The sequence below is a fragment of the Gymnogyps californianus genome, chromosome 8 (assembly GCF_018139145.2).
Source record: "Gymnogyps californianus isolate 813 chromosome 8, ASM1813914v2, whole genome shotgun sequence".
NCBI lineage: Eukaryota > Metazoa > Chordata > Aves > Accipitriformes > Cathartidae > Gymnogyps > Gymnogyps californianus.
The window spans coordinates 34,810,062-34,832,989 of NC_059478.1; the positions used below are offsets into that span (position 1 = coordinate 34,810,062).

Genomic DNA, 22,928 nt, shown 5'->3' on the forward strand with positions numbered 1-22,928 from the left:
AGAGGCTCTCGGCCTGCCAGTATCGCAGCCTTCTACTGCTCAGTCATGGCGCCTGGCTGGAGAGACTGGAAAAGCATGGCGAGCCTGAGGAGGGAGTGATGTATTTCTGCTTGGGAAGGGGGTGCGATGTGTTTCTGGGCATGTTGGGTGCGTGTGATGTGATGTCTTCCTCACTTGGCCACCGTGGCTGTCCCAGGCGTTCGTTAGGTGCCCAGCTTGGGGAGGAGGCGTTGTTGGTGTTCGGTCGAGCTGTGGTGCTGCCCTGCATTTCCACCATTGTTTCACAAGAGAGGCGGTCACGGCCAAAGGGTAGACGCCAAGGAGGGAAACCCCAGGCACGAGGCTGTGGGGACGGTGAGGATTTCCCCGGCAGGGCAGGCAGCAGTGTCCTGCAGCTCGGCTCCGGAAGGCTGCCCAGAGAACCGGCCCATGCTGCCTGCAGGCCAGGGATCCTACGTCACTTCGTTTGACACTGTAATTGCACTGAATGGGGAAGGTGATGCACTGAACTTAAGAGGAGGATGTTGTTTTTTATACCTGCTGAACAGGAGAAACCAAACAAACTCCTTTTTACGCCTCTGCCCGGAGCCACCGTTTCCCCTTAGCTATTTATAATGAGCCAGTCATCGTCATTTTCTGGCCTGTTTTGCCCCAAGAGAGCTGTTTTGCGTGAAACCGGCATCGTTCGTTCCTGGCGATACGCACCCACCCATCCCACCCTGGGACCGGCAGGTGCTGCTCGCTCCAAGTGTCCCGCTGGCTCCCGAAGCGAAGGATGAGTTGCAAAAGTGCACTCCAGTGGGACACCACGGGCTCGCCTCACTGCTGCAGGCGTGAGTGGCATCGCCTGGGTGCCCACCATGGACTCTGCTGTCTGCCTTCCAATGCGATCTTGTATTTTACATAAAGCCCAGCATTTTATCCAGGCGTGAGGTTTTCCTCCCGTTGATTTCTGTTTGCAAATTATGACGGGAAGGAACCGCCGCATCCCAAGATGGAGGTTAATAGAAAAACAGATGGCTGAAATAGATTCCTTTTTTTAAGCTTTGCTTTTTTGAACAGCTCGAGCATTTCAGCAATTCCTAATGAGGAATCTGAAATTGGATGAGGCCGGAAGGAAGCGAGGGCGTAACCTGTAGGACACACAGGCATCTTGCAGTGTCCTTTTGAAAACATTCCCAGATTTGATTGAGGTATAAAGTCATTTGCCCAGCCAAAGTAAAAGTCGTTAAATGTTTAAATCATTATATACCAAACATCCAAGTCCGTGGCGGAATGTGCTTCCAGGCACTGCGGAGCTTCCCGCACAGTTTCCAAACAGCTCTGTTGGGTTACAGCTGTGCTGCCAGCTCATGATTTTATCATATGTCTCATGATATGTGGTATTTTACTTAAACTTCTGCTCTGGGGATCATGAGAATCTCAGCTTTTCTTTAGCCCTTCCTCTCTCCGCTTTTTTCCTCCTCCTCCACCCCTCCTGGCCCAAGAAAGGAAAAGAGGATGCTGTCCCACACATTTACAGAAATGCTGGAAAATATGAATGTTAAGGGCTGGAGGAAAAAAAAACAACCAGAAGTCATATTTTTTGGACTTCAACGTCAGGGTTTTTAAGGCAGTTTCCTGATTGGAAAAGAGGAGAGTATGATTAATGGTTTCGGAGTGCCTGAGTTTGGCAAACGCGGCCCAGGACACGGTCAGAAAGCATCCGGCGCCTACTCCTCTTAATACCCGCCGGCAAGAGAGAAGGAGCGGGAAGCGGGAGCCGTGTACGCTTGAGCACGGTGGTGTCTCAGAAGGGACAGTGCTGTCGAAACCCAGATCTCTGGGTCTCTGTTGCCTGCTCCCTGGCTGCCGCAGAAACCAGGATAGGCACAGCCAGGACGTAGTTCAAGGATGCCGGGAGCGGTGCCGTTCCCTTTTCAGGCTCTGCAGCGGGGAATACCCTACTGAATACTAGTTCATCCCTCCCCGCCCCCCCCGAAAGGCATGTCTGTGCAACTCAGCGCAGGGTTTGGAGACACCTGCAGCACGTCTCCCCAGATACTGGAAGCGCTGCAGCCGCGGCGTGGTGTCCCTATTGGGGAGTTTCTGTTTTTTAGAGATTTCGAGATTTGGCTTTTCAAAGGCTCAGCAGAGGCAGGTCGGGGCAGATTTTCAGAGAAGTTGGCATCCAACATGTACGCCCTGTGCTGAACCCTTCGAAGAATCTGGGTCCTGCAGCTCCCTCCAGAAAAGCTGAGCCTTTGAAATGCCAGCCGGCAAGCGGGTGCTGTGCCCAGGGGAGCCTGCTGCTGAGGAGCAGGCTCTGGAGCCCCACCGGCCCACGTGCTGCCAGCAGATCGGGAGGCTGGAGCCGAGGATTTGAAGCAGGACTGTAGCTGCGTTACTCTAACGCAGATCTTACCTGGTTAGCAAGGCCTTCCTGGAGCACTTCTGAAGAACTCCCTGGAGCTACAATTGCAGCAGAATTGAGCCGCTCACTTGCTTTGATTTTAGCTTCAAAGGAGAGCTGGCAAATAATGGATGTTTCAGTTCAGTGGCTGACTCAAAAAATTGGGGTTAGGAGGTTGGCTAAGAGAGAGTGTGGGGAAATCTGGCTTCAGTTAAAATGTATCAGAAACTTCTTAAGGAAGCAAAAGCCCAAAGTTTTGGTTTTGGTCAGCCTGAAATACTGCATTCAATCCGAAATGAAGTATCTTGATTTTGGTGTCAACTCTTAACTTCTTTAAAAAAGAAGTCTCTTTTTTCCCAAGTAAATTGTGGTTTCAACTTGAAAAATTAAGTTTTATTTGGCAAATCTCACAATGAAATATTTTGACATTTGGAGAAATACTGCACCCTTCTTCCAGTCAGACCCTGTTTGCTTGACTTGAACCAATTTTTCAGATAGCTTTTCGTCCTTCTGAAATCCAGACTTTTCTGGTGAAATTGTTGCTCCTAGTCAAAAAAAGTCCTTCAGCTGTTTCAGAGCTTACGCTAGTGACTGCAGCGTCTTCTTACTTGCTTCCAGGTGCAATTCAAACTGTTAACTGTAGGGTTTAAAGCTGTACATTTCTCACCTTACCTATGGCATTGCCTTGCAGCCTGCAGGCTGGTGTAGCATTTGACATTACTTCAGGGTCCAGTCCAGACCTTGTAGGGAAAAGCTTTTCAGGAGAAGGCCTTGATTGTGGGGGACCCACTGACCCCTTCAGCCACAGAGACCAGCCCTTGCTGACTTCCAGGCATATTTTGAGCAGAAAGTTGCGAAGGCAGTGTGGGATGATGGCACGTCTTTCCTGGTGTACCTTCTTTCCAGCATGTGTGTGTGCCTAGCCAGGGGACATAGATCTTTGGGTTTTCCTAACAGATATATTGATACTGCTCATTGACTGCCAAATCATTTTAAAGTGTTTTGGGCTTCTTTGTGAGTATGAAAAAGGATTTTTAACTGTGGGAGTTGGCAGTTTGAACTGCCAACAGGGTTTGAAAGGATAAAATAATACCTATTTATAGAGTATTCTTTATCCCTCTTAGGAGATCTCCAGCAACGAGTCAGCCACCTGTCTCCAGAGTTAACCTGCAAGGTATGTGTGTGACTTTGATAATCACCTGCAAGGTCAAATGCAGAGGACGCCTATTGCACATCGTTTTACTAACAGCTGCTTCTCTGCCCCCTCCCCCTGGTGCAATTCTGGGCTCGTAGAGCTTCTTCTGAGTTACTCGTACAAAACCAATACAAGAGAACCATCAGGCCCAAAATATTGTTATTTTAATAGTTTGGGTTTGGGGTTTATCCTTGTATGTAAGCATAAGAGACGAACATGATTTTGGTTTGATAGGCATGGCCACAGTGACTGCTATTCTTCTGAGTCCCTGTGCTGCACAGGCCCGGACAAGCCCCAGCCTACAAGCCTCAAACAGGCTCAGACACAGCTGTATTTTTTTTACCCTGTTTATTTCAGTTTGTTTCCATGTGATCTATGTAAAAATTGCAATCTCAAAAACCTTTCTCAGGTGAAGCTTCCTCTGCTTTTATTTGGCTGCCCTGGAATGGCATTTTTTTGTTTCGCTGTTTGCTTGCGGTCTTTTGAAATCTCCATTTAGCAATCGAACGAGAGCAGAAGTCAGTGAGTGTGGCTAATCGCATCTTCTTTCCTATCTGCTCCCCCGCTGCACACAGTGTCCCTCGGTCACCTTGTCCTCACCCCCGTGTCGGGTCAGAGACCACAGCAAACACAAGTAGGTCTGACTACGATCATGGAAGAGAATAACACCGAGCAAAGCCTCCGGACGGAGGGCACTGGGCAGTGCACCGTGTACAGCTTGCACTAGAGCCCGGGCGAGCAAGGGACCCCCGAGGGGGCTCAGCGTCTGCCCGGGGTGCCAAAGCACGGTGGGGTAGGCAGCAGTGTGAGCCCAGCAAGCGGAGGCAGGCAGCAGTCGTGGTGGGAGCAGGGGGCTGCTCAGGTAGGATGAAGTACTGGAGATGGGAAGCAGAGGCAGCCTGCTGTTTACTTACGACAAGTTTCTTTACTTTTACACCTGGGTTTAGCCATGCAGCGCTGAGGGCTTGTGGGACCCCTCTCAGGAGCAGAGCTGGCCCTGCTTGCACTAATTTAAAGGTTACTCCCACAGAGAAGGAGATAAGATTTGGAGGAGTGCCCATTTGTAAGGTTTAATCTCAGCCTTTCCAATAATTATGTGCTTGGAGGGACTAATAAAGCTTAGTTTTTACAGTGTGTGAAACCTAGATAACTAACTATAATTTCCTTTCATGCTGTGTATTATTTACTGTCTGGGGACACGTATAAGTCCTGGAGACTTCCAGATTAGGTTCCTCAAAACTTGTTAATGGGATGTGGAAACCTCTGATGCAGAAACAAAACTGGACAACACGATCTTAAACTCCTTCTCTTTCACTCCCTCTCTGTGAACAGTGTCGAGTCAGAGCTAGCAGGAATGCAACTCGTCACCTTATTTAAAAATCTGTTCTAGCAAGACTTTGATTTTGTGGGCTGTGTGAAAAAAATAATGGAAAATTTCATAACCTTTCCATAGATCTGTTTATATAAGTTACAGAATCTAATAATGAGGCGAGAGTTCCCTTCCAGGAATTTTTACGTTAATTTTCTTAACACTTTCTGTGGAAACAATTGCTTTCAGCTTTTTAACACTTTGTGGATATTTTTCTACAGTATTTCCAACATGAGCTGTAGGATACTTGTTACTTTTTAGCTAACCCAAGCTTCTAATGCTGGGAATACATGAAAATTTCAGCTTCCTTTTTGATTGAAGGGTCTGACACACATAATTGTAGAGCAAGTTTTGTGTTACCCTGCAAAGCTCAAAAAGAGAAAGCAACTGAGAAGAATCCAACTTTTAGCATTTTTAACCTTGTGATCCTGACTCATGGTTTTTAATGTTTCAGTGCTAGTAATTATATGTGGATAGGTGAATATATCTAAAATAAATTATGTTAAGATCTTACCTGAGATGCGAAAAAAGAAAATGTCCAGATGTGGAAACGAGCCACGCTGGATGCATTTTCAGTATGCAGATTTTTATTTGGTAACAAAAGGACTGTGGAAGAAAACTGCAGCTTAGCGGCTTGCGGAATTTGTAAAAAGTAGAGAAGTATAGGCTGAATTCGTGGCCCGTCAAGTAAATGAGTTCTTAACCATGAATCTTAACTGACTTTAGGTGAAGTCTTCAAATGAAACAAAAAATGTGAGTTGTAGCATTACAACTTAAGTAAATTGTGACAGTTTGTAGATAAGAATTATTTTTGAGATTGATAGGAAATTGTGTTATTTCCTACATGAAAGAAGCCAATATTGACATTATTAGTGAAAAAGCCTGGGGTTCTTAGTTAAATTCAGCTTCAGCTTATTTTTGTTGATGAATTTTACCAACTCTCAGAGGATCCAGTCTCTAGGCTGAAGCAATCCCTTCCTGGCCAGCCTAAGACATTGCATCTGCCGTACTGTCACACCCCTGCGCTGCGGGCGTCAGGAGTGAGCTTGCTGAGAAGGGACAGCAGCTCTGACACATTGAAGGAAGACTCTGAAAAAGAGCCTGATAAAGCTGCCACCCTCACAAATTGCCAGGTAGTTTACAAGGCTTAGAGTCGTAGCCGAGAGAGGGGATGCGCTCTTCTCAGGTGAGGCCAGCACCCAGACACCTGCCTGCTTGCTTCTGTGATAGGCTGTGTACCCTCAGCTCCCGTTCTCCCCATGCTCATGTGAAAATAAAGGTGTAGTGAGGAGTGCCAGTGTTACTCTATCCCGCAGTTATTAATTTTCTTATTATGTGCTATTCTAGCATGTAAGCCAGGACCATTCTGAATTTCTGACCTTATTTAACTGGTTGAATTTGGTGTCCCCACTTTGCTGCCCAGAGTGCATTCCGGGTTCCTGTAGAGCCTCTCTTGTTTCCCGTGGAGGCTGTAGTCGTTCTGTACAGCAGTTCCCTTGATCAGTTTGGGCATTGCCTGCCTTTACCTATTTACAGCCATTGTTACATATTGTAACTCATTTCAGTATAGCAGAAAACAATGACGGCCATTTACTTTCTAAGGAAGTTTCCATTTAAATGCAGCAAGAACAAAGATTTTCAGGGGATTTTTTTTTTTCCGGTGTTTGCAGCTTTTTTTCCCTAGATGGCTTCTGATTTGGAAATTATGAGAGGAAGGAGAGATTTTCCTATCAGAACACTTCTAGCTATGTGCCAATGGCTCCTGTGTCTCAAAGGATGCAGAGTGTTTTTCCTGAAAGTTTTGGAGAAGGAAACAGTAATGTTTTGATTGGGACTAGGCTGCGTTACATCCCTCTAGATAAAAGAATGTGTTTTGAAATGAAATGTGTTTATATTCTCTAGATTGGTTAGTCGACAAAGCTCGGAATTTTATTTTAGCTCTCCCGTGTCACACATTGATTCATAGATTTACCACAATCAATTGACATCAGTGTGAGCACCTCGTATATGTCTCCTTTTATTTGTCATTAGTGGAGTGATTTATATCCTGTTATGAAAAGTGCAGAACTCAGGGTTTAAAGCAAGCTAGCATACATTAATAAAATTACCCTGGAGGGAGACAAATTACATTCAGCATTTGCACTGGAAGTAATACGTGCCAGCTGTTTACTCCAGCTAGAATGTTACAGGATTTGTCAGTTGTTTCAAACTGAGAGGAGCCAAATCTGTTGCTAGTGTACTCCCAAGGAGTTGCATCACTGAAGACCCAGGCCCATGGCGAAATGAATGAGCTGTGTCAAAATTATGAAATTCTTTTTCTTTCTTGCTTTCATTTTCTTGAAAGTATGAAAAATTCTGGCCAGGTTTTTCATGGGACAAAGTGCTTTCAAAGGCGATACCGATGTCACTGTGAATTTCAGAGCTTTCTTAACCTTATAACCACAGCCATAAAAGGAAGAGGAATATGTATTGAACATCCTGTGTTTTGTCCTTGGTATCAGCTTAAGTAAATCTGGCAGATTTTTCCTGTTATTTTGTTATAACTGCAGATCACAGGAACGAACAAAATTGCTTTTATGAATTAACTGAGAAACCATAACATGGAAATATGAAGCCATAGCAAAAAGTACGTAAATCCTTAATTAGCTCATGTACTGCACGGCTGGGAAGGATAATGGGAATACTTCAGACCATGAGGTTCCTAAGCAGTATATGGCATTACAGAGTGCAATTGCGCAGGGCCAGGATTATGAATGGGTGCTACCCAACTACCTTCTCTGGAGTTACAGAAACAATGATATAAACACATTGTCACAAACACATTGTCACACAAGCGTCTGTGACGTTTCTTTCTCCTGTTCGCCTTTTTTTGTTTTTTAAATGCGGCCTCTGCCACAGTTACTTTCGTTGACCTTTGTGCTACCTTGGGCTCAGTGAATCCGTCAGCGCCTTCTCTTCTCGATTCAGCTCTCTCCTGCCCTGGCATCAGTGAAAGGTCTTTAGTTCCCACCCAATTGATTCAACTAATAAAATCTTTAACCAGCAACAAGTCTGGCAGTTCCTGCTTAGTTTTGTTCCTTTCTCCATATTTATTTACTTCACTGGCCCTAATTCCCTCTGAATTAAATCATCTTTCACTGGCTGCCACATTCAGTCTAAGCCTCTCATTCTTCCACCCATTTTGGTACAATCTTTTCTCCATCTGTTTTGTTTCCTTTGTATTTTTCCCAGGACTTTTTCATATTTTACCACATTCTTTCTCTCAGCTCGGCACGGGATCGGTGCTGTTTGCTTAGATTCCCAACGTCAAGGCTTCTCCCTCACTGCTTGACAGTGGTTGTGTACCTGGTCTTCATGATTGTCTGGACGCGCACAGGCTCTTCGTGCCATCACCTTACCTTTGCAGTGCATGTGTAAAAGCCTGTGCGTTACCTGTGGGCGCTGCGGTCAATGAACCCCCTCCTCCCTGTCACAGAGCTTCTGGAGAAAGCGCCGTACCAGTTGTGACCCAAGAGGGAGCGAGAAGCCTCTCCGGATGAACGCTGGGACAGGGGAGAGGTGGCACATCACGATACCCAGATGGGCAGTATTTTCCCATACCGGTTCGGTTGACAGGCTGCTGCATTTAAACGTTACTGACGGCTGACAGGAGCAAAGCATAGCGTTAAGGGTCAAACAGTGTTGTGCGCTTCCTGGAGCTGTGAGGGGTTTGCAGAAACTTTTCTCAAGAGCGGGCAACCGAGCGCCCCTTGGATACTTTCAACACCGAATAATTATAGTCTGTCCTCACAATTAATTACATACCTAGCAATATTATATAGCTGATTTGCTTTGCAACCCGAGGCTTTGCGGGGTGTAGCGCTTTGGGATATGTCACACACAGGCTTTTCAGGGCTCATGGGATTAAAGCTTTGTTAAAATTCCTCTCTGGGGATGGGAGTGAAAGATTGGTATTTTTCTTGCTTGTGCCTTAGCCTCTGCTTTCCTGTACATCTGCACGTTTGTCTGCGCTTCTCACATGCCTTTACACGAACTCAAAACTTGTACCCTTTCATTTTTTATGTGGGTGTAAGATGTACACAGACTCGTGCACGAACATTTGTATAAAGCATAAACAAAAGACTGGATAATGCTGGTGCTTGTGCTAATGAGAGTCCCAACTTTTTGTAGGAGTTAACAAGCCCTGAGCATCAAAGTCAGCTCTTGGTTACAAATATCTATAAATCCCAAGTAATTAGTATGGAGCTAGCGCTCTTGCACCATACTTCCTCTGCTTGGCGTGCGGAGAATGGCTCTGGGCATACACAAAATAGAGGATTCATTTTGAAATTCTGTTGGTCTGCTGTGAGTTTGGCTGAAGATCTGGCCCTTTGATTTTGAGGCAGATTGTACAAGTCAAGTAGATGTGCTGGTTTAGGCTTTTAACAAGAGTGCAAGAGGAACCACGTATTACCAAATAGCTGAGCTAAAAAAGAACTGGTTGTGCACAGTAAATTCAGTGGTGCTGTAGACTTACCTATAAATATTATTACCTACAAATATTATTTTTAAAGGATGCAGTGCTATAATGATGCAGACTATTTAGAAACAAAGCAAAGCTGTAAAAGAAATCAGATAGATGTCAGCTTAATGACATGACTTGAGTAAAATTAAGGCTGTTGAACGGTAAAGTGATTCTTACTGCTTGGAGGATTTAACAGTGCGTTTCAAAGTGAACTTTAAAAGTTACCTGCAGAAAAAGCAAACGCAGCTGACCGAGCTCCAGACGGCGCTGGGGACGTCCAGAGGCCGTTTTCTTGCTCTTCGGGGGTAGTTCATTCCCGCGGAGAGTCCGTTTCGTGTGTTGCGCCTGCCTGCGAACACACACCCCCTGAAAGTTGGACTCATGCATCTTAGTAAGTATTTCAGTTATGCTATTGACGTCAATGCAGTCATTAAATAGATTGCCGGCCCTCCCATCAGTAAACCTGTGCCAAAGACCTAGAGGCAGACACATTTTAAAAGAAGAACATCAGGTTTTCTTTTAGCATTTGGAGAGAATAAGGGAAAAGTTTCTTCTGAAGTCACTATGCTTTGCAATAAGGGGGGGAGGTCTGCTTAATTTTCTAAGACTCATTTTCTGTGATAATTGCTGCATTTTATTTAACACACTTTTGTTATGTTACTGTGCGCATAAACGACTCCAAATGAGACTAAAGAGTAATTTTTTGCGATCGGCTCCAGCTGAAAAATGACACTCATTTTAGGTCTCCCGGCTAGATGTATTTGTGTATCAAGTAACAGAAGGTATTCAGGCAAACCTGTTTAGCCTTTGACTCCAGAAATTCTGCAAGGATTGATTTCATGACATCTATATAAGAAAATAGCCTTCATTTCTCCTCAGCAGGCTCTGAAGACATACAAGCTAATCATGACTCCATAGCAACGGATAAAAACTGTTTTCCCCTCCGCCCCACCTGTGGATGTCACATGAAGATGCTACACGTGCTGCTGCCATCAGGAGCCTGTCACTCCCTGGGGCCCAGCTGCCATCCGCGGCCGTGGGGCGAGCGGCCGCGGTGCCAGCGGGACTCCCTGCATGCACTCACGCCGTCCTGCTGTATTTCTGAGGCGGGCTGGGCTCTCCTGGGCTGGCCGAGACCTCCATTCATTACCGTGGCCGGGCAGATACCTACCTCCCGGAGCTGCCGTCCTGCCCATTGCTGAAGGCGGCTCCGGGTTGTGCAGTTCTCCTTGCCCGGTAGCAGGAATGGCTCTGGCCGTCAGACAGAGGCTCCAAAGGGGCCGCGAGCTGAAAACCTAAGGATATATATAGATGGCATCCTCACCCAGGTGGAGGGAGTACCTTTCCTTTGACAAGATAAGCAGGTATGTTGTAATCAACAGCAGCAATGCGTTTTTGAAGAACAGTTGAGGAGCCAAACCACTGGTTTTTCTGTTGAGGCTGTCATTTCACTGATGATACCACACTCTGCTACATAGGATAAAGCCATAAAAACAGTCATAGGTTATTAAAAGAGCTTCTTTCTGATGGATGCTTTCTTTCTGAATGATCCAGGCAACTGCGAGCCCAAGGTGGCAATGAAGAGATCTTCGTAGTGGCATGCTCTCATTGTGTCCCCATGTTCACTCTGCTCTTTAAGCACAGGTCAAGCCCTGAAAGCCCTATATTGCTTTACTCAGCTCCCATTTGTATGGGATTGCTTAAGGCCTCTGCGGAGACAATAAGACTTAGCCATTGCTAATATCAGAGTTGATAAAATCTGTGTTTCTTTTGTTTTCTGCATAGAATGATAATAGTTGCTGTGGGTGAGATTTTGACATCGCAGTCTTCAGTGTACTGAATCAGTTCCATATGAGTTTGAGAACTGTGTACTTGATCTGAGAAAAAAACCAAACCAAAACAAACAAGAACACCCAAACCAAACTTCTGGCAGGCCGAGTTATTTTTTTTAGGTCGTGGGGCACAGTTTGTGCATGCCTTAGTGATGAATAGGGTTCTTCATTGTCCCACTGATTTGAGCCCCTTCAACTTCCATGTCATCAGCATTTTCCAGCCAGTGGGAGCTGAAACGGACTCCTGAAAGCACCCATCAGCTCATCCCCGCAGCAGCTATATATAAGTTTCTCCTTCCTCCCCCGAGGTTGAGCTCACTGCTGCAGCATTGTGTCCCGGACACAGCTGGCCATGGGAGTGTGAGAGGCTGCATCCGAGTATCTGTGCGGAGACGTTCCCAGGGTAATGCACCGCACAAATCCCAGAGCCATCAGCCTGTCCTTGGACAGTCCCAATGTTCAAAACTTTGTCCTCCTGCAGGATCTGATTCCAAGTGTAAGTTGCTTTCTTGTGGTGTTTTAAAAAGTAAGTATTTCTAACTTTGTGTTTTGATTGTCAGCGGCCAAATCGTTCAGTCCGTAGTAGGGCAGGAACTCCCGCTGACTGTTGCGTATTTATTAGTCTTGGTGGGAGCAGTGTTTGATTCTAGTTTGTAGGGGCACATACAGAGGGTAAAGCGCTGGCCTTGATGGACAGAATTCGAATTCACCCGTTGTCCTCTGTAGGGTAGACATTTTGCCCACCGAAGTTAACTCTACAATTGTAGGATAACGATTATAAAGATTAAAACTTTAAGAGCTTTTAAAATCAATATATAATCCAGGTAGAATTAAAAGAGGGAGTGAAGGATTGCTAATGCACTTTTCCCTTTATTCAGTCATGGAATTGCCTCTGTTCTGAGATACGGTTTAGACTCACCGATTCCCGAACGGTGATACTGAACAATGAATGTATTGACTGTTTTCAATGTTCAAATCACCCAGAAATGCTCTGGGTTTATTATCAGTATCTTTTCATCTCCTGATTGACTAAAAAAGATTTATATAGTTAAGCATGGTATGCTTATTAAAGTAAGCATAATGTCATTGTGCAACTGATAGAGAATGTTACGCTAATAGTTAATGAAACATTTTATGGTAATATTGTTTTCTCTGTAAGAAGTGTCTGTAAATGACAGCCTTAAGTATTGTATAATTGCAACACTTTTTTGACAGAAAGGAAACAACTGTTAACTACTTATGGTTATTAATAAAACATGCCAGGTTCTTAAGTTAATTCAGTTCACTGGAAAAACATGTATGCTTAAAAAGATTTAAATTTTTTAAGCAGTGGACTTTAAAAAACATCTAAATATGTCCGTCCCTGTGGAATATGTTTTCATGTCTAAAGGTATCATTGATTGACTTTGTTGTGCGTTCAGGCACTTAATCATTTTAGGAATTCAGAATGTAAAAAAAACCCAAAAAAACCCCTCCAAAATCTAGCAGGGTGTTGATTTTGACAATTAACGTCTTTTGATTTTGTATTCAGTACTGTGCCTGTCAAAGGCCAGTGGCAAACAGCCTTTCATCAGCCAGAAGAGGAGTAGGATCTGACCCAAGGTTAGACACTGGGTTTTGTTGTTTACTAGGAGCCATGATCAGTGGCCATTATTCAGTACTGAGTACTTATGCAGTTAGATTTAATTTTAAAAAAGCTATGCTTTTTAATGTATTGTAGTATAAATATCCTGCTGTCATAAATATACCTTTCCAAGAGGAAATTAAACATCTATGCATACAAAAACTCCTCTACCACACCTCCACACTCTTCAAAAAATTTCTTAAATGGACAGTTTTGCATGGTACCTAAAAGACTCCAGGTTCCAGGCATTCAGAGCAAGGCTTTGGATCCGGCTTGCCAAGGCCCTTAGAGCATATTCCAGACACCTCGATGTTTTCATTTAAAATGAATTGAATCCAGTTAGCCTTTCACGCTGCAAGCATGTGTTTAGGAAGGTTTTACAAGCTTAGCACTTAATACCAAAATGATTCTAAAATGTCACATTTTACAAGCAATGTATTTTTCTTTACATACCGTATATTAGGTTGACAAAAGCAGGACACAGTTAGAGCAATCGTTGCGTTCTCTGAAAAACCAGCCTACTATTCTGAGAAGTGGAAAAGCCAGCCTGTCCTCCTGCTCCCCTTCCCTCCCTCCCTGCCTCCTTCCCTCTCTGAGTTTTATGAGAAGTGACCTGAAATTGTGGCCCTGCTGTTACTGACTCGAGTTGCAGGACATTTGGATCCACACTGGGAGCGCTCGCACTGGTCTGGGACAGCCCGAGAGGACGTGGTATAACCGTCTGCTCTGTGGGGACTATCATCCGATGAGTTGAGCACAGTGTGGGGCCAATCCTGCTGGCGAAAATTCAAAGAAGTAAACATTCACACGTTAGCAAACACAAGTGCGGGGTTTGTCGATAGTAGATCTTGCTAGCATTTGACAGTTGTGAAATGTTTTCCTCCCTTTCTTCCCAAAGATACTTCTTGAAGAAGAGAAATTCAGATACAAGTTTCCAGTCTAACTGGAGTATTTTCTGTTTTAGCAGTAGTACTTTATGGGACCTGGTCCACATCCAGATCCTCGTCAAATACGTATGCTGGGCCTTCATCTTAATTCAAGTTCTTTGGGCAGGGTATTTCCCGAAATTCCTGTTACCGAAATGTCATGAACTGTTTGCAGCTTCCTGGGTTTCAACTATACCGCATGCAACTTTTAAATATTTCCATCCACTTACAGTGGGAGCGTACTAGCCAGGTAAAAGCCAAAAATCTGTTACTCACACTTTATAGATCAGGCACAAAAAAATGAAACACAAGAAGAGATGATGCTCACACCACATTTTTCAGCAGCAGCTGCTCATTCGGAGCCTGCCTTTGTAACGCATCCAAATGTGGTCAATTTAGCATGCTGCTAGAATGTCTCTTACTGCAAATTGCCTTAAATGGAAAGTCATGTGCAGCTTAAAATCAGATGTTTCACAGAAATTGTATGAATTTCACTGAACTTATTTGACAGAATTCATTATTTGAGAGAAGTAGTGTGAATGACAGTGCAGAGACCTTGGCCAAGGCTAACATGAGGTGCCCCTATTATGCTGCTGAACGTAAGAAATTCTGAAAGGTGCCACATAGCATAAAACTTAAAGCATAAGAAGTAACCGCTGGAATAATCTGCAGTAGACCAACCCATATTTGACCTTCAATGGGGAACATTTCCATTTCCATGTCCATTTAATCTGATATTTTAACTGAGATTGTTAATAAGTGTGCCTTTAGTATAGCTGACATTTTGATTTCTTTGAACTCAGTTTGAGGTGCTTAAATAAATATATTCTGAGGGCCTTAATTAAATGTATTTTGAGAGTGAAAGGCTGTTCTTACCTGTGCTGGCCGTAGGGATTGGACAAGCGCTTACACTTCCAAGTCTGCCTGTCATTGCTGGGTTCGAGTTTATCCTCCATCTGCCCCTTCAGGGCAGCTCGCTGATTGCTTAGCTCTAGCCTAACAGCCTGATTCGGGCCAGGACTGAGACCCCAGATTTGAGGAAACTAGTCATACAGGACTCAGACCTCCAGGTTTAATCAGCTTCTGGCTAAAATGATCCAGATGTAAGAAAAAAAACCCAGAAATAAATTATTATCTGGTGTTCTATATTATTTATTTCTGATTATGGATAACGATGTAATGAATCCGATGCAGTGTCTCTGGCAATGTCGGGGAAAATATGGTCCAGTTCTGACCCGTGTCCCAAACACACCTTTGAAAAAGCTGGTGACCAGGGTGTGATGGCCTCAGTTTGAAGGTGACACAGAGGCACAGCGGAGATCAGCACATGAAAGGATTAATATGGAATATTAAAAGCTGTCAAAACAAATGATGCTGGTTTGTAGGATACTGACATCTCCCTCTTCCTCCCCACCCTTTTACCCGTGGGACTTACTCTGTGATTTTAAACAGATTATTCTAAAAGGCTGTACGTGCAGGTTAGTAAACATAAAGCACACTGAGTCACAGCTACGAACAGCTGAAATTGTTCGCTAGGGTGGATTAATACAGATGATTAGCACAGTGAATATTGTAGCTCTGTTGGCAGCTACTGCAGGTCTGAAGATTTTTAGTTTTGTGACTTGAGGCTCACTCCGAGTGTTCAGAGTTACAGTGCGTGGACGTGCAAAAAGTGAATCCGCACGTCTCAGGGTGCCACCAGAGAGCTATCTGAAGGACACTAGCTTAACATGCAAAACATTCCGCATTTTCAAAAGCTGGAGGATTGCGGATTAAGAAACAACTTTTTAAATTGCATGTGCTTTCAGATTGTTCAAGCCATTTCTGCTGGTTCTGCTCTATGACCGACCCACGATCTGCAGTGAGCAATGCTCTGACTTCCCACAGTGTCGTTTGGTACAATTACAGATCAGTCGATAGGGCTTACTCAGAGCATCACTTGAAAACGAAATATCTCAAAACAGGTCATTTTTTGCAACACGCGGCATACTTGAGTGGCTCTGCTCAACGCGGAGCAGCAATATCTCTGGGTTTCAGTTGTAGGATGACAGTCATATTCGTTTGTTTTGAGAGGCTAAATAAGGGCAGAAAGTTCAAATAAGGTAAATTGGCGAGGTTGACATTATTACCCTTTGGGTACGTAAAATATCTATTGTAGGAAAACAGATTAAAATTCCAAACTAAATCAGTTTTTTAAGCTTCCATCCTAAAGGATAATGCTTTCAAGAAATTACATTTAGCCATGAAAAAAACCCCATTTAATTATATTTTATAATTAATATCATTTAAATGGCTGGCATGGTGGCTCAAAACATAATGGATGACTGTATGCCCCGTCTTTCCAAGGGTGAGAGCGGAGCATACGGACACAAAGGTTGATATATGTCTTAAAGAATTCCTATGAATTATGGTTGGGATGCTTCCAGGGGCAACATTCTTAACTTTCATGTTGAAGACCTTAAGGAAATTAAATTGAGAGGAAATGGAGGACAATTTTGTGTTAAGCTGTAACCTTTCCAGGAGCCAAGGAAACTGATTAAAACAGGTCTAACATTTTACCAATAGCCTGTTCTACATTGGTGTGGTGACGTGGGTAGCCTTATTCTGACCCTCATTTAAAATTTCTGAATGATTTTCCTCATGAAGAGCTAAGGATTATTAATAAACTTTGTCTTTGTATCTAATGCCAGCGGCCAAGTGGAGCTTTTCAGGTAGATCAGCACTGTGCTTTGTGCTCCCAGGATTCGTTCCTGAGGTTCCTCTTCCATTTCCTACTCCAGTATTTGTCTCACCACAGTCAAAGGACTTTCACTCTTGACAGAATATTTAGACCATAAGTTTTATTATCTCCAGGTTAACCCGGTTCAAAACCTGATTTAATGGCTACAGATGGGTATGTGGAAGAACGTATCATCTGAATTCTGTGGCAGATCCAAACGCAGACCTTTTTGTTTGTGGTTTGCAAAACTCTTATGCATAGAGTATGGTTAGTCTCTTACATCTTTCATGTTTTGTTTGGGTTTTTTTCCCCTTTGTTGAATTAAAATCGTTGCTGTGGTCTGTCTAGTTCCTTCCTTGTCTTAGGCCTGTTGCGAAAGTCAGCTCGTGGTTTCTCGAGGAGGAGTTTTCAGTGCAGCAGCAGGGGCGCAGGCACGCAGTTTTGCACAGGTACGTGCACAGAAAGGCAGCTCAGGAGAGGCACTGCCTCTGGGCTCAGCCGTGGGCCGACACGGGCGAGAGCCCCGGCTCCGACGCACACGGCGTCGGTGCACGGCACCGGGTAGCGAAGTGCAGAAGCCCTCAGACTGGCTGTGGATGAGCCAGCTCCAGAACCGGAAGCCGTCTAGCCACAACAGCACAGGATGGTGCCCCACCTAATTAAGCCTGTTGAAAAGCAGGGCTAATGAGTTTAGGTGGAGTGCCTTGTTAGCACAACGATGTTGCTTCCAGGATCCGAGTTGGTTTCCCTGCACGTGTAAGCTTACCAGCCCTCTCCGAGCCAGCCCACATGTATCAAATGAGATAATACACTGCACGGCACAGGTAAATCTTAAGTGGGTAGCTAGGTAATTTCATAATCATATCCTGATTTTTCAGTGTCTTTCTCACACTCTTGCATTCACACGCACGCCGTGCGCTCAGGAAGAAAACATTTCTACTCACACAATAAAATGTTCATTTTACTGTGATCCGGCCTTTCCTTGTTTAACTAGAGAAACAAAAACACAAGCTGGGCTCCCCATGATTTACAGGGAGTGGGGATTGGGATTTCAATCCCCGGGCTCGGCTCTGGAGTTGGGCTGGAGGCTTCCTTCTGCGGCCCATCGAAACCGATGGTCATCTCTGTCCCCAGCCTGCAGCTCTCTGGGCTGTTTTCGCTGCACTTTTGAGGAGCGTGTTGAGTAAAGGTGTGATGGGGATTCACTTAATTTAATAATTTGTAATGACCTTGGTAATTGTGATCTGTCTTCAGAGATGTGTTCGAGGTATGTGTCTGTTTCTTTACGAAACGTCATCTGAAAAATCATTTTCAGCATTCTCCTTGCAACTCTCTTCTTTAAGTGCACTGTCAGTCTTTTGCACTTGTTTTGTTAGACCCTGTGTAGGAGAGGTACTCTCTTGCGTCGTATTTTTCCTCCTGTCTTGTGATTAAGGCAGGAATCCTACAGGGCAACAAGGAATCAAGCCCGGTCAGTAAAACGATAACGTGCCAAACCGTGTGTTTGCTCCCTGAGATAAAGTTGGAACTGAGCAATCTTTCCCGTTCATTCGACAGGCCAAGATTAGATTCTGCCCCTCTTGCCATTTCTGCTTCTCCCTCTCCGTGGACTGAGGAATTCCTACTATGCAGGCAAATCCCGTTCCCAGATTCCCCCGTGATATCACTGCTAAGTGACATCTGACAAGATGCTTCCTGCATTTTGTTACTTCCATTTGGCACCATAAAAGCACTGTCACTTACCCTTCTGATTTGTGGCAGCTACACTGTATTGTTCGCTCTGTGTGGCTGCCGTGGGGGGGAAGGACACTGCAGAAACAGGGACTGCCTTGTGGTAAAACACTCCATCCCACCCTACAATGAGACGGTATCTCCAATCTAAATCCTTCTTTAGAACTTCTCCAGTTTTCCTCACTCGTTAGCATTTCTGATTAAACCTTTAGGCTTATCTTCAGATCAGAAATTACCTCTCTGGGAAGCTTCATAGGCTTCTATTAGCCACCTTAAGGTGTTCTCAGTGTTCACGCCTCATTTTTGGACCTCACTGTCATGCAAAAGGTGCAGTGTTAACTTTGCTTTGGGAGTCTACTGTAGCATTTTTAAGGTTGAGGTTTACACAGCTGTTTTAGAGTGCATGCGTATCTGACACACGTAAACACACAAAATAAATGTAAGAGCACTTTTTTGGGTTAATTCAGGATCCTGACTTTTTATTAGCTAGACCTTTCCAAGTGGTTTCCAATGCTCCATCTCAATTGAAGAGAGATGTTAGTAGTATTTATTCTGCGGGAATGAAGATTCACGATGAAACATCTTCTGCACTCTGCTGCAACGCCCTCTGAAGCTCTGGTCCTTCTCTCTGAGCAACATTTGGTAAATCCAGTTCTTTGCAAGACAATACTTGAGTAGTGTCCTCTCCTCGTTTTCTTCATTCTTTTTCAGTCTGTTTTTAAGGTGTCTGTGGGGATATCACAGGCTCTCCCATCAGCAGTCCCTGAAAAACTGCAGCTGTACCCCCCAACTGACGACTCCTTCAGTTCAGAGCTTCAGCTTCTTGTGCTCAGCCGGGCACTACACCCAGGCTGAACTGCTGAGATTATCCCAGGCGGGTGTCTCAGCTGCTGGTTGCCTCTTCCATGTCATCATCCTCTCCTAGAAGGAGCGATGCTCTTGGTACTCTCGATACCCTGCTGCCCAACCCAGGGGACCCTGGACACTGACATTAGAGGAGTAACTGTAATGATAAGTGCTGCTTGTGGGCACCCGCAGTTATTGCCACAAAGCCTGGCAAAATTGAGTGACTTCTCCAGCTCCCGCGATAAGAAACCACAATCAGCCTACTCTAGACTAATTGGTAAGCAATTGCCTAGTTACTGCTAACAGTCAGTGGTCTGTTCAGTGAGTTGCCAGCCCGTGTGGGTCCTCGGTGACCTGATTCTCATGACCTGGCTGGTGATCCACCCCAACCAGCCTGCACACCAGTAGTGGTGGGTATAATCAGGACTTTTGCAGGTTTGTCCAGTTCTGCCTTAACTGGCTTCATCAGGGCTTGGCTCTCACTCCAGGCTGACCTCTTGGTATGAGTTTCCTTGAAATGTTTCGGGTTTGCCTCAAAACGGTGGCTGGGTCCCCATGACTGATCTCCTGCCGCTCACCTTGGGGTGGGTTGCAGGAATCGGGATCAAAGCAAGGCTGGGGCGACAGGCTGCCCAGCACCAGGGCTCTGCAAAAACTCTTCTCTTTGCTGCCGAAGGCTTCCATTTACTGCTTGGTCTCAAGACTCCATCATTGTCATAAGATTAATTTCACCTAACTTCAGCCACCTAAAAATTATAGACCAATCTTAAGTAGTGGCTGGTTTTTGAAGAAAACGTATTGCGAGCTTGGGAGCAAACCATCCTGTTGTGCAGGAAGATCAGGAATTTCAGCAGAAGCCAACTTGGTGAAGCAAGGAGCTTCTTAGTGAGTCAAAGTGCAAAAAGAGAGCAGGCGAAGAGTGAAAAGGACTGGTAACAAGGGAGGGATGTAAAAGTGCTGTTTGGGCGTGTGGGGTGAAGTTGGGCAGACCAAAGGCTGATGGAGCTGTGACTAGCGAGGGGACTCCAACGTGGGTATGGAGTAGGGAAAGAAAGTTCAGAAAAAATATTCATCTATGGGGGAAACAGCCTAGTGACAACTGGTACACGAAAGACCAAAGTACTCGGTGTCTTTTTTGTCTCAGTCTTCACAGACAGAGTCTTTGCCCAGGCCCTGGCACCCCCCAACCTGCTTGGGAAGGAGAGGACAATGAGGGAGCAGCGGGTTAGGGGCAACCTAGAGGAGGTGGATGTGTTCAGGTCCACGGCATTGGACAAGATTGAGGCTGGAAAAGCTGGCTGATCTGACTGTAAAGTCAATGTGTGTCATTCATGAAAAACTGTGGTGCTTGGGAAGGTCTGTGACAACAGGAAAAAGGTCCATCTTTGAGAAAGGCAAGGGGGAACTGGGGAACTATGGACTAGTCAGACTCTTCTCAGTCACCGCAGAGGTCACTGAGGGTGGCCGCTGGAGTCTGTTTCCAAACACGCAAAGGACAAGAAAGTAAATCGGGAATGGTAGACACAGATTTGCCAAGGGCAAATTGTGCTTGAAAGCCGCGACCTCCTTCTACAAGGGCTAGGGGGATGGCCTGGCTGTGGGCACGTGGAGGGCCGTGGGTGGGTATACCTGCTGCAATAAGCACTTTGGCACCATTTCCCACAGCATTCCCGCATGGAAGCTGAAGCGGCGTTGGCCGGACAGATGGACTGTTGACAGGGTTGGATATTGCTGGACCACCAGGCTCTAAGCGTGGTGATGAAGGCTGCGTGTCCAGTTGGTGGCTGATGGCAGGAAGGGTACGGAGTGTCTAACAGTGCCCTACAGCTACTTGATGTTGGTGATTAGCTGGAGATAGTCCTGCTGTGGGTGGGAGGCTGGAGCAGATGACCTCCGGAGGTCCCTTCCAGCCAGTTGCTGTGACTGCGGTAGAGGGGTGCCTTCTGTAGTTAATGGAGAATGACAGGCACCTCCGGAGGGTGATTCAGCCCGTCGCAGCAGTCGTGCTGAGAATAGACCAGGATCACCCCTTGGAGGTCCCAGCCACTTTCCACTGACTGTGCAGGGAGCTTAGGTGATTAACTTTTAGATGGCTAAAGATAGCCCAGATGAGCCCCCCCACCCCAGTGACATTTCTCCAGGCTAATATTACTGCTTATCGGTGTTGCTCAAATTACATTGCAGCTGGCTCAGTGATCGGGCGGCAAGCGCGTTGGCTGTTGACTCAGAAACATCACTGCTACTATGGCAGTCAAGTGACAAGCAGACGTCTCCTGCGCTTCGCGTCGTGCTGCAGGCATTCCTCCCGTCACTGGAAGCCTCCGCTTCAGTGGTTAAATGAGCTGTGGCTTCTTCCTTCTTGGGATAGCTGCAGCATGGGGACGTGAAGTGGTTTGGTTTTGTGTCGTTCCCCACAGGCAAGAGGTTTTTCTTTCTCCCTTTCATATTGCTTTCCATGGTCCCCGTGCCTTCGCTTGGTGAGGCGTCTCTCCTTGCTCCCTGGAGTCTTCCAGTTTGAACCTGGATGTGTCCCTGACTTTCTTGGCGGGTGCTGTTTTAATCACTGCCTTGGCGCCTTCAGCAATTTTGGAGCCGTTTTTCTAGGGGCTGAGTTTTCCCAGCAGCTTTTCTGGGCAGCTGAAATGGTGTGTCCCAGAAAGGACCTGTCTTTAATTAGGGAACTTATAATGCCAGACTCCTCAGCAGTGTAACAGAAGAGTTCATTTCTTCTGTTCCTTGTTGTTTTGAAAAAAGAAAAAAAAAAACAAAAAGAAAAATGCCCCCCAAAATGTTGGCCTTATTTTGCCTGAGGTTGTAGCGCATGTCAAACACGTTCATCAACAATTTCAGTATCACAAGCGTTATTCCTGGCAGCAGCATCTCACTCATTTCCTGGCATTTTTCGCAATTAGCAGTAGAAAGCTTTCACTTCATTTTTTTGTCTCTGTCTTCCTCTATCATCTCTGAATACAGACTCCATTGTTTGTGCTGCTTTTGAGCCTGTGTTAAGATTTTGTCTGCGTTCCCCCACAGCTGGATCTCCTCCAGTGCCACCTCTTCAGTGTACCTCTAGCAGTGGCTTAGCCAGTAGATCCCATCGTCTCTCTTTGCAGGGGTTTCGCTACCCTGGCCTCTCTTACCACGTCTCATGTGTTAGTGCTAGGTAACAGAAAAGTCCGCATTTCTAAATTAGCTTTTTGCTAAAAGCGTTACTTCGAGACATGCTGCTCTCCGTTCATTCGCATGCAGCGCCCGTGCCCACGCTGTCTGCAGCCTGCCCGTCTCCTGCTGAGCTCCGGCACCCGCTGGCCCCGCTCCACGTCTCTCCCGGTGCCCAGCACGGCTGCATCATGCTGGGGAGCAAACGAAGAGCCCTTCGCTCTTACTCACACCTCCCTTGCACGCCGGAGAGAGGCTGCAGTATAGCTGCAGGTGTGAGAAATGTGAGAGGGGACAGCTAGAGTTCCTGGCTGAACTGGAGCCCCAAAAATACAATCGGGAGAGGGGAGAAGGGCAGGATTGTCCATTTGTTCGGGGAGTTGCTCAAGAGCGTACTGGCTCCACCTGTTCCACAGGTGCTGGGGCTTTGTGCCTTTCTTAGCACATCTGCACTTATCTTCGCAAAAGATATAATTAGTTTCATTGCATACAATGAAATGTTGGGGAGGAGGGGAAGTGCATCTAAATACTCTGTCGTTCCCATGATTTTAGATTACTCTGTAATTCCAGCCCCCGCGGTCCAGCGGACTGGGAGTGCGCAAGTGTCCATAAACCTACAAGAGGGAACATG

General features: G+C 45.6%; 1 protein-coding gene across 2 annotated transcripts in view; it reads left to right on the forward strand.

Annotated features, from left to right (window-relative positions):
- The window catches only part of PDE4B (phosphodiesterase 4B), a 219,695-nt gene that overhangs the window by 160,928 nt on the left and 35,839 nt on the right, over positions 1-22,928 (forward strand). For both annotated transcript variants that reach the window (XM_050900637.1, XM_050900638.1), the window contains one exon: positions 3,517-3,566. In XM_050900637.1, the coding sequence (XP_050756594.1) occupies positions 3,517-3,566 (50 nt within the window). The remainder of the gene's footprint in view (positions 1-3,516; positions 3,567-22,928) is intronic.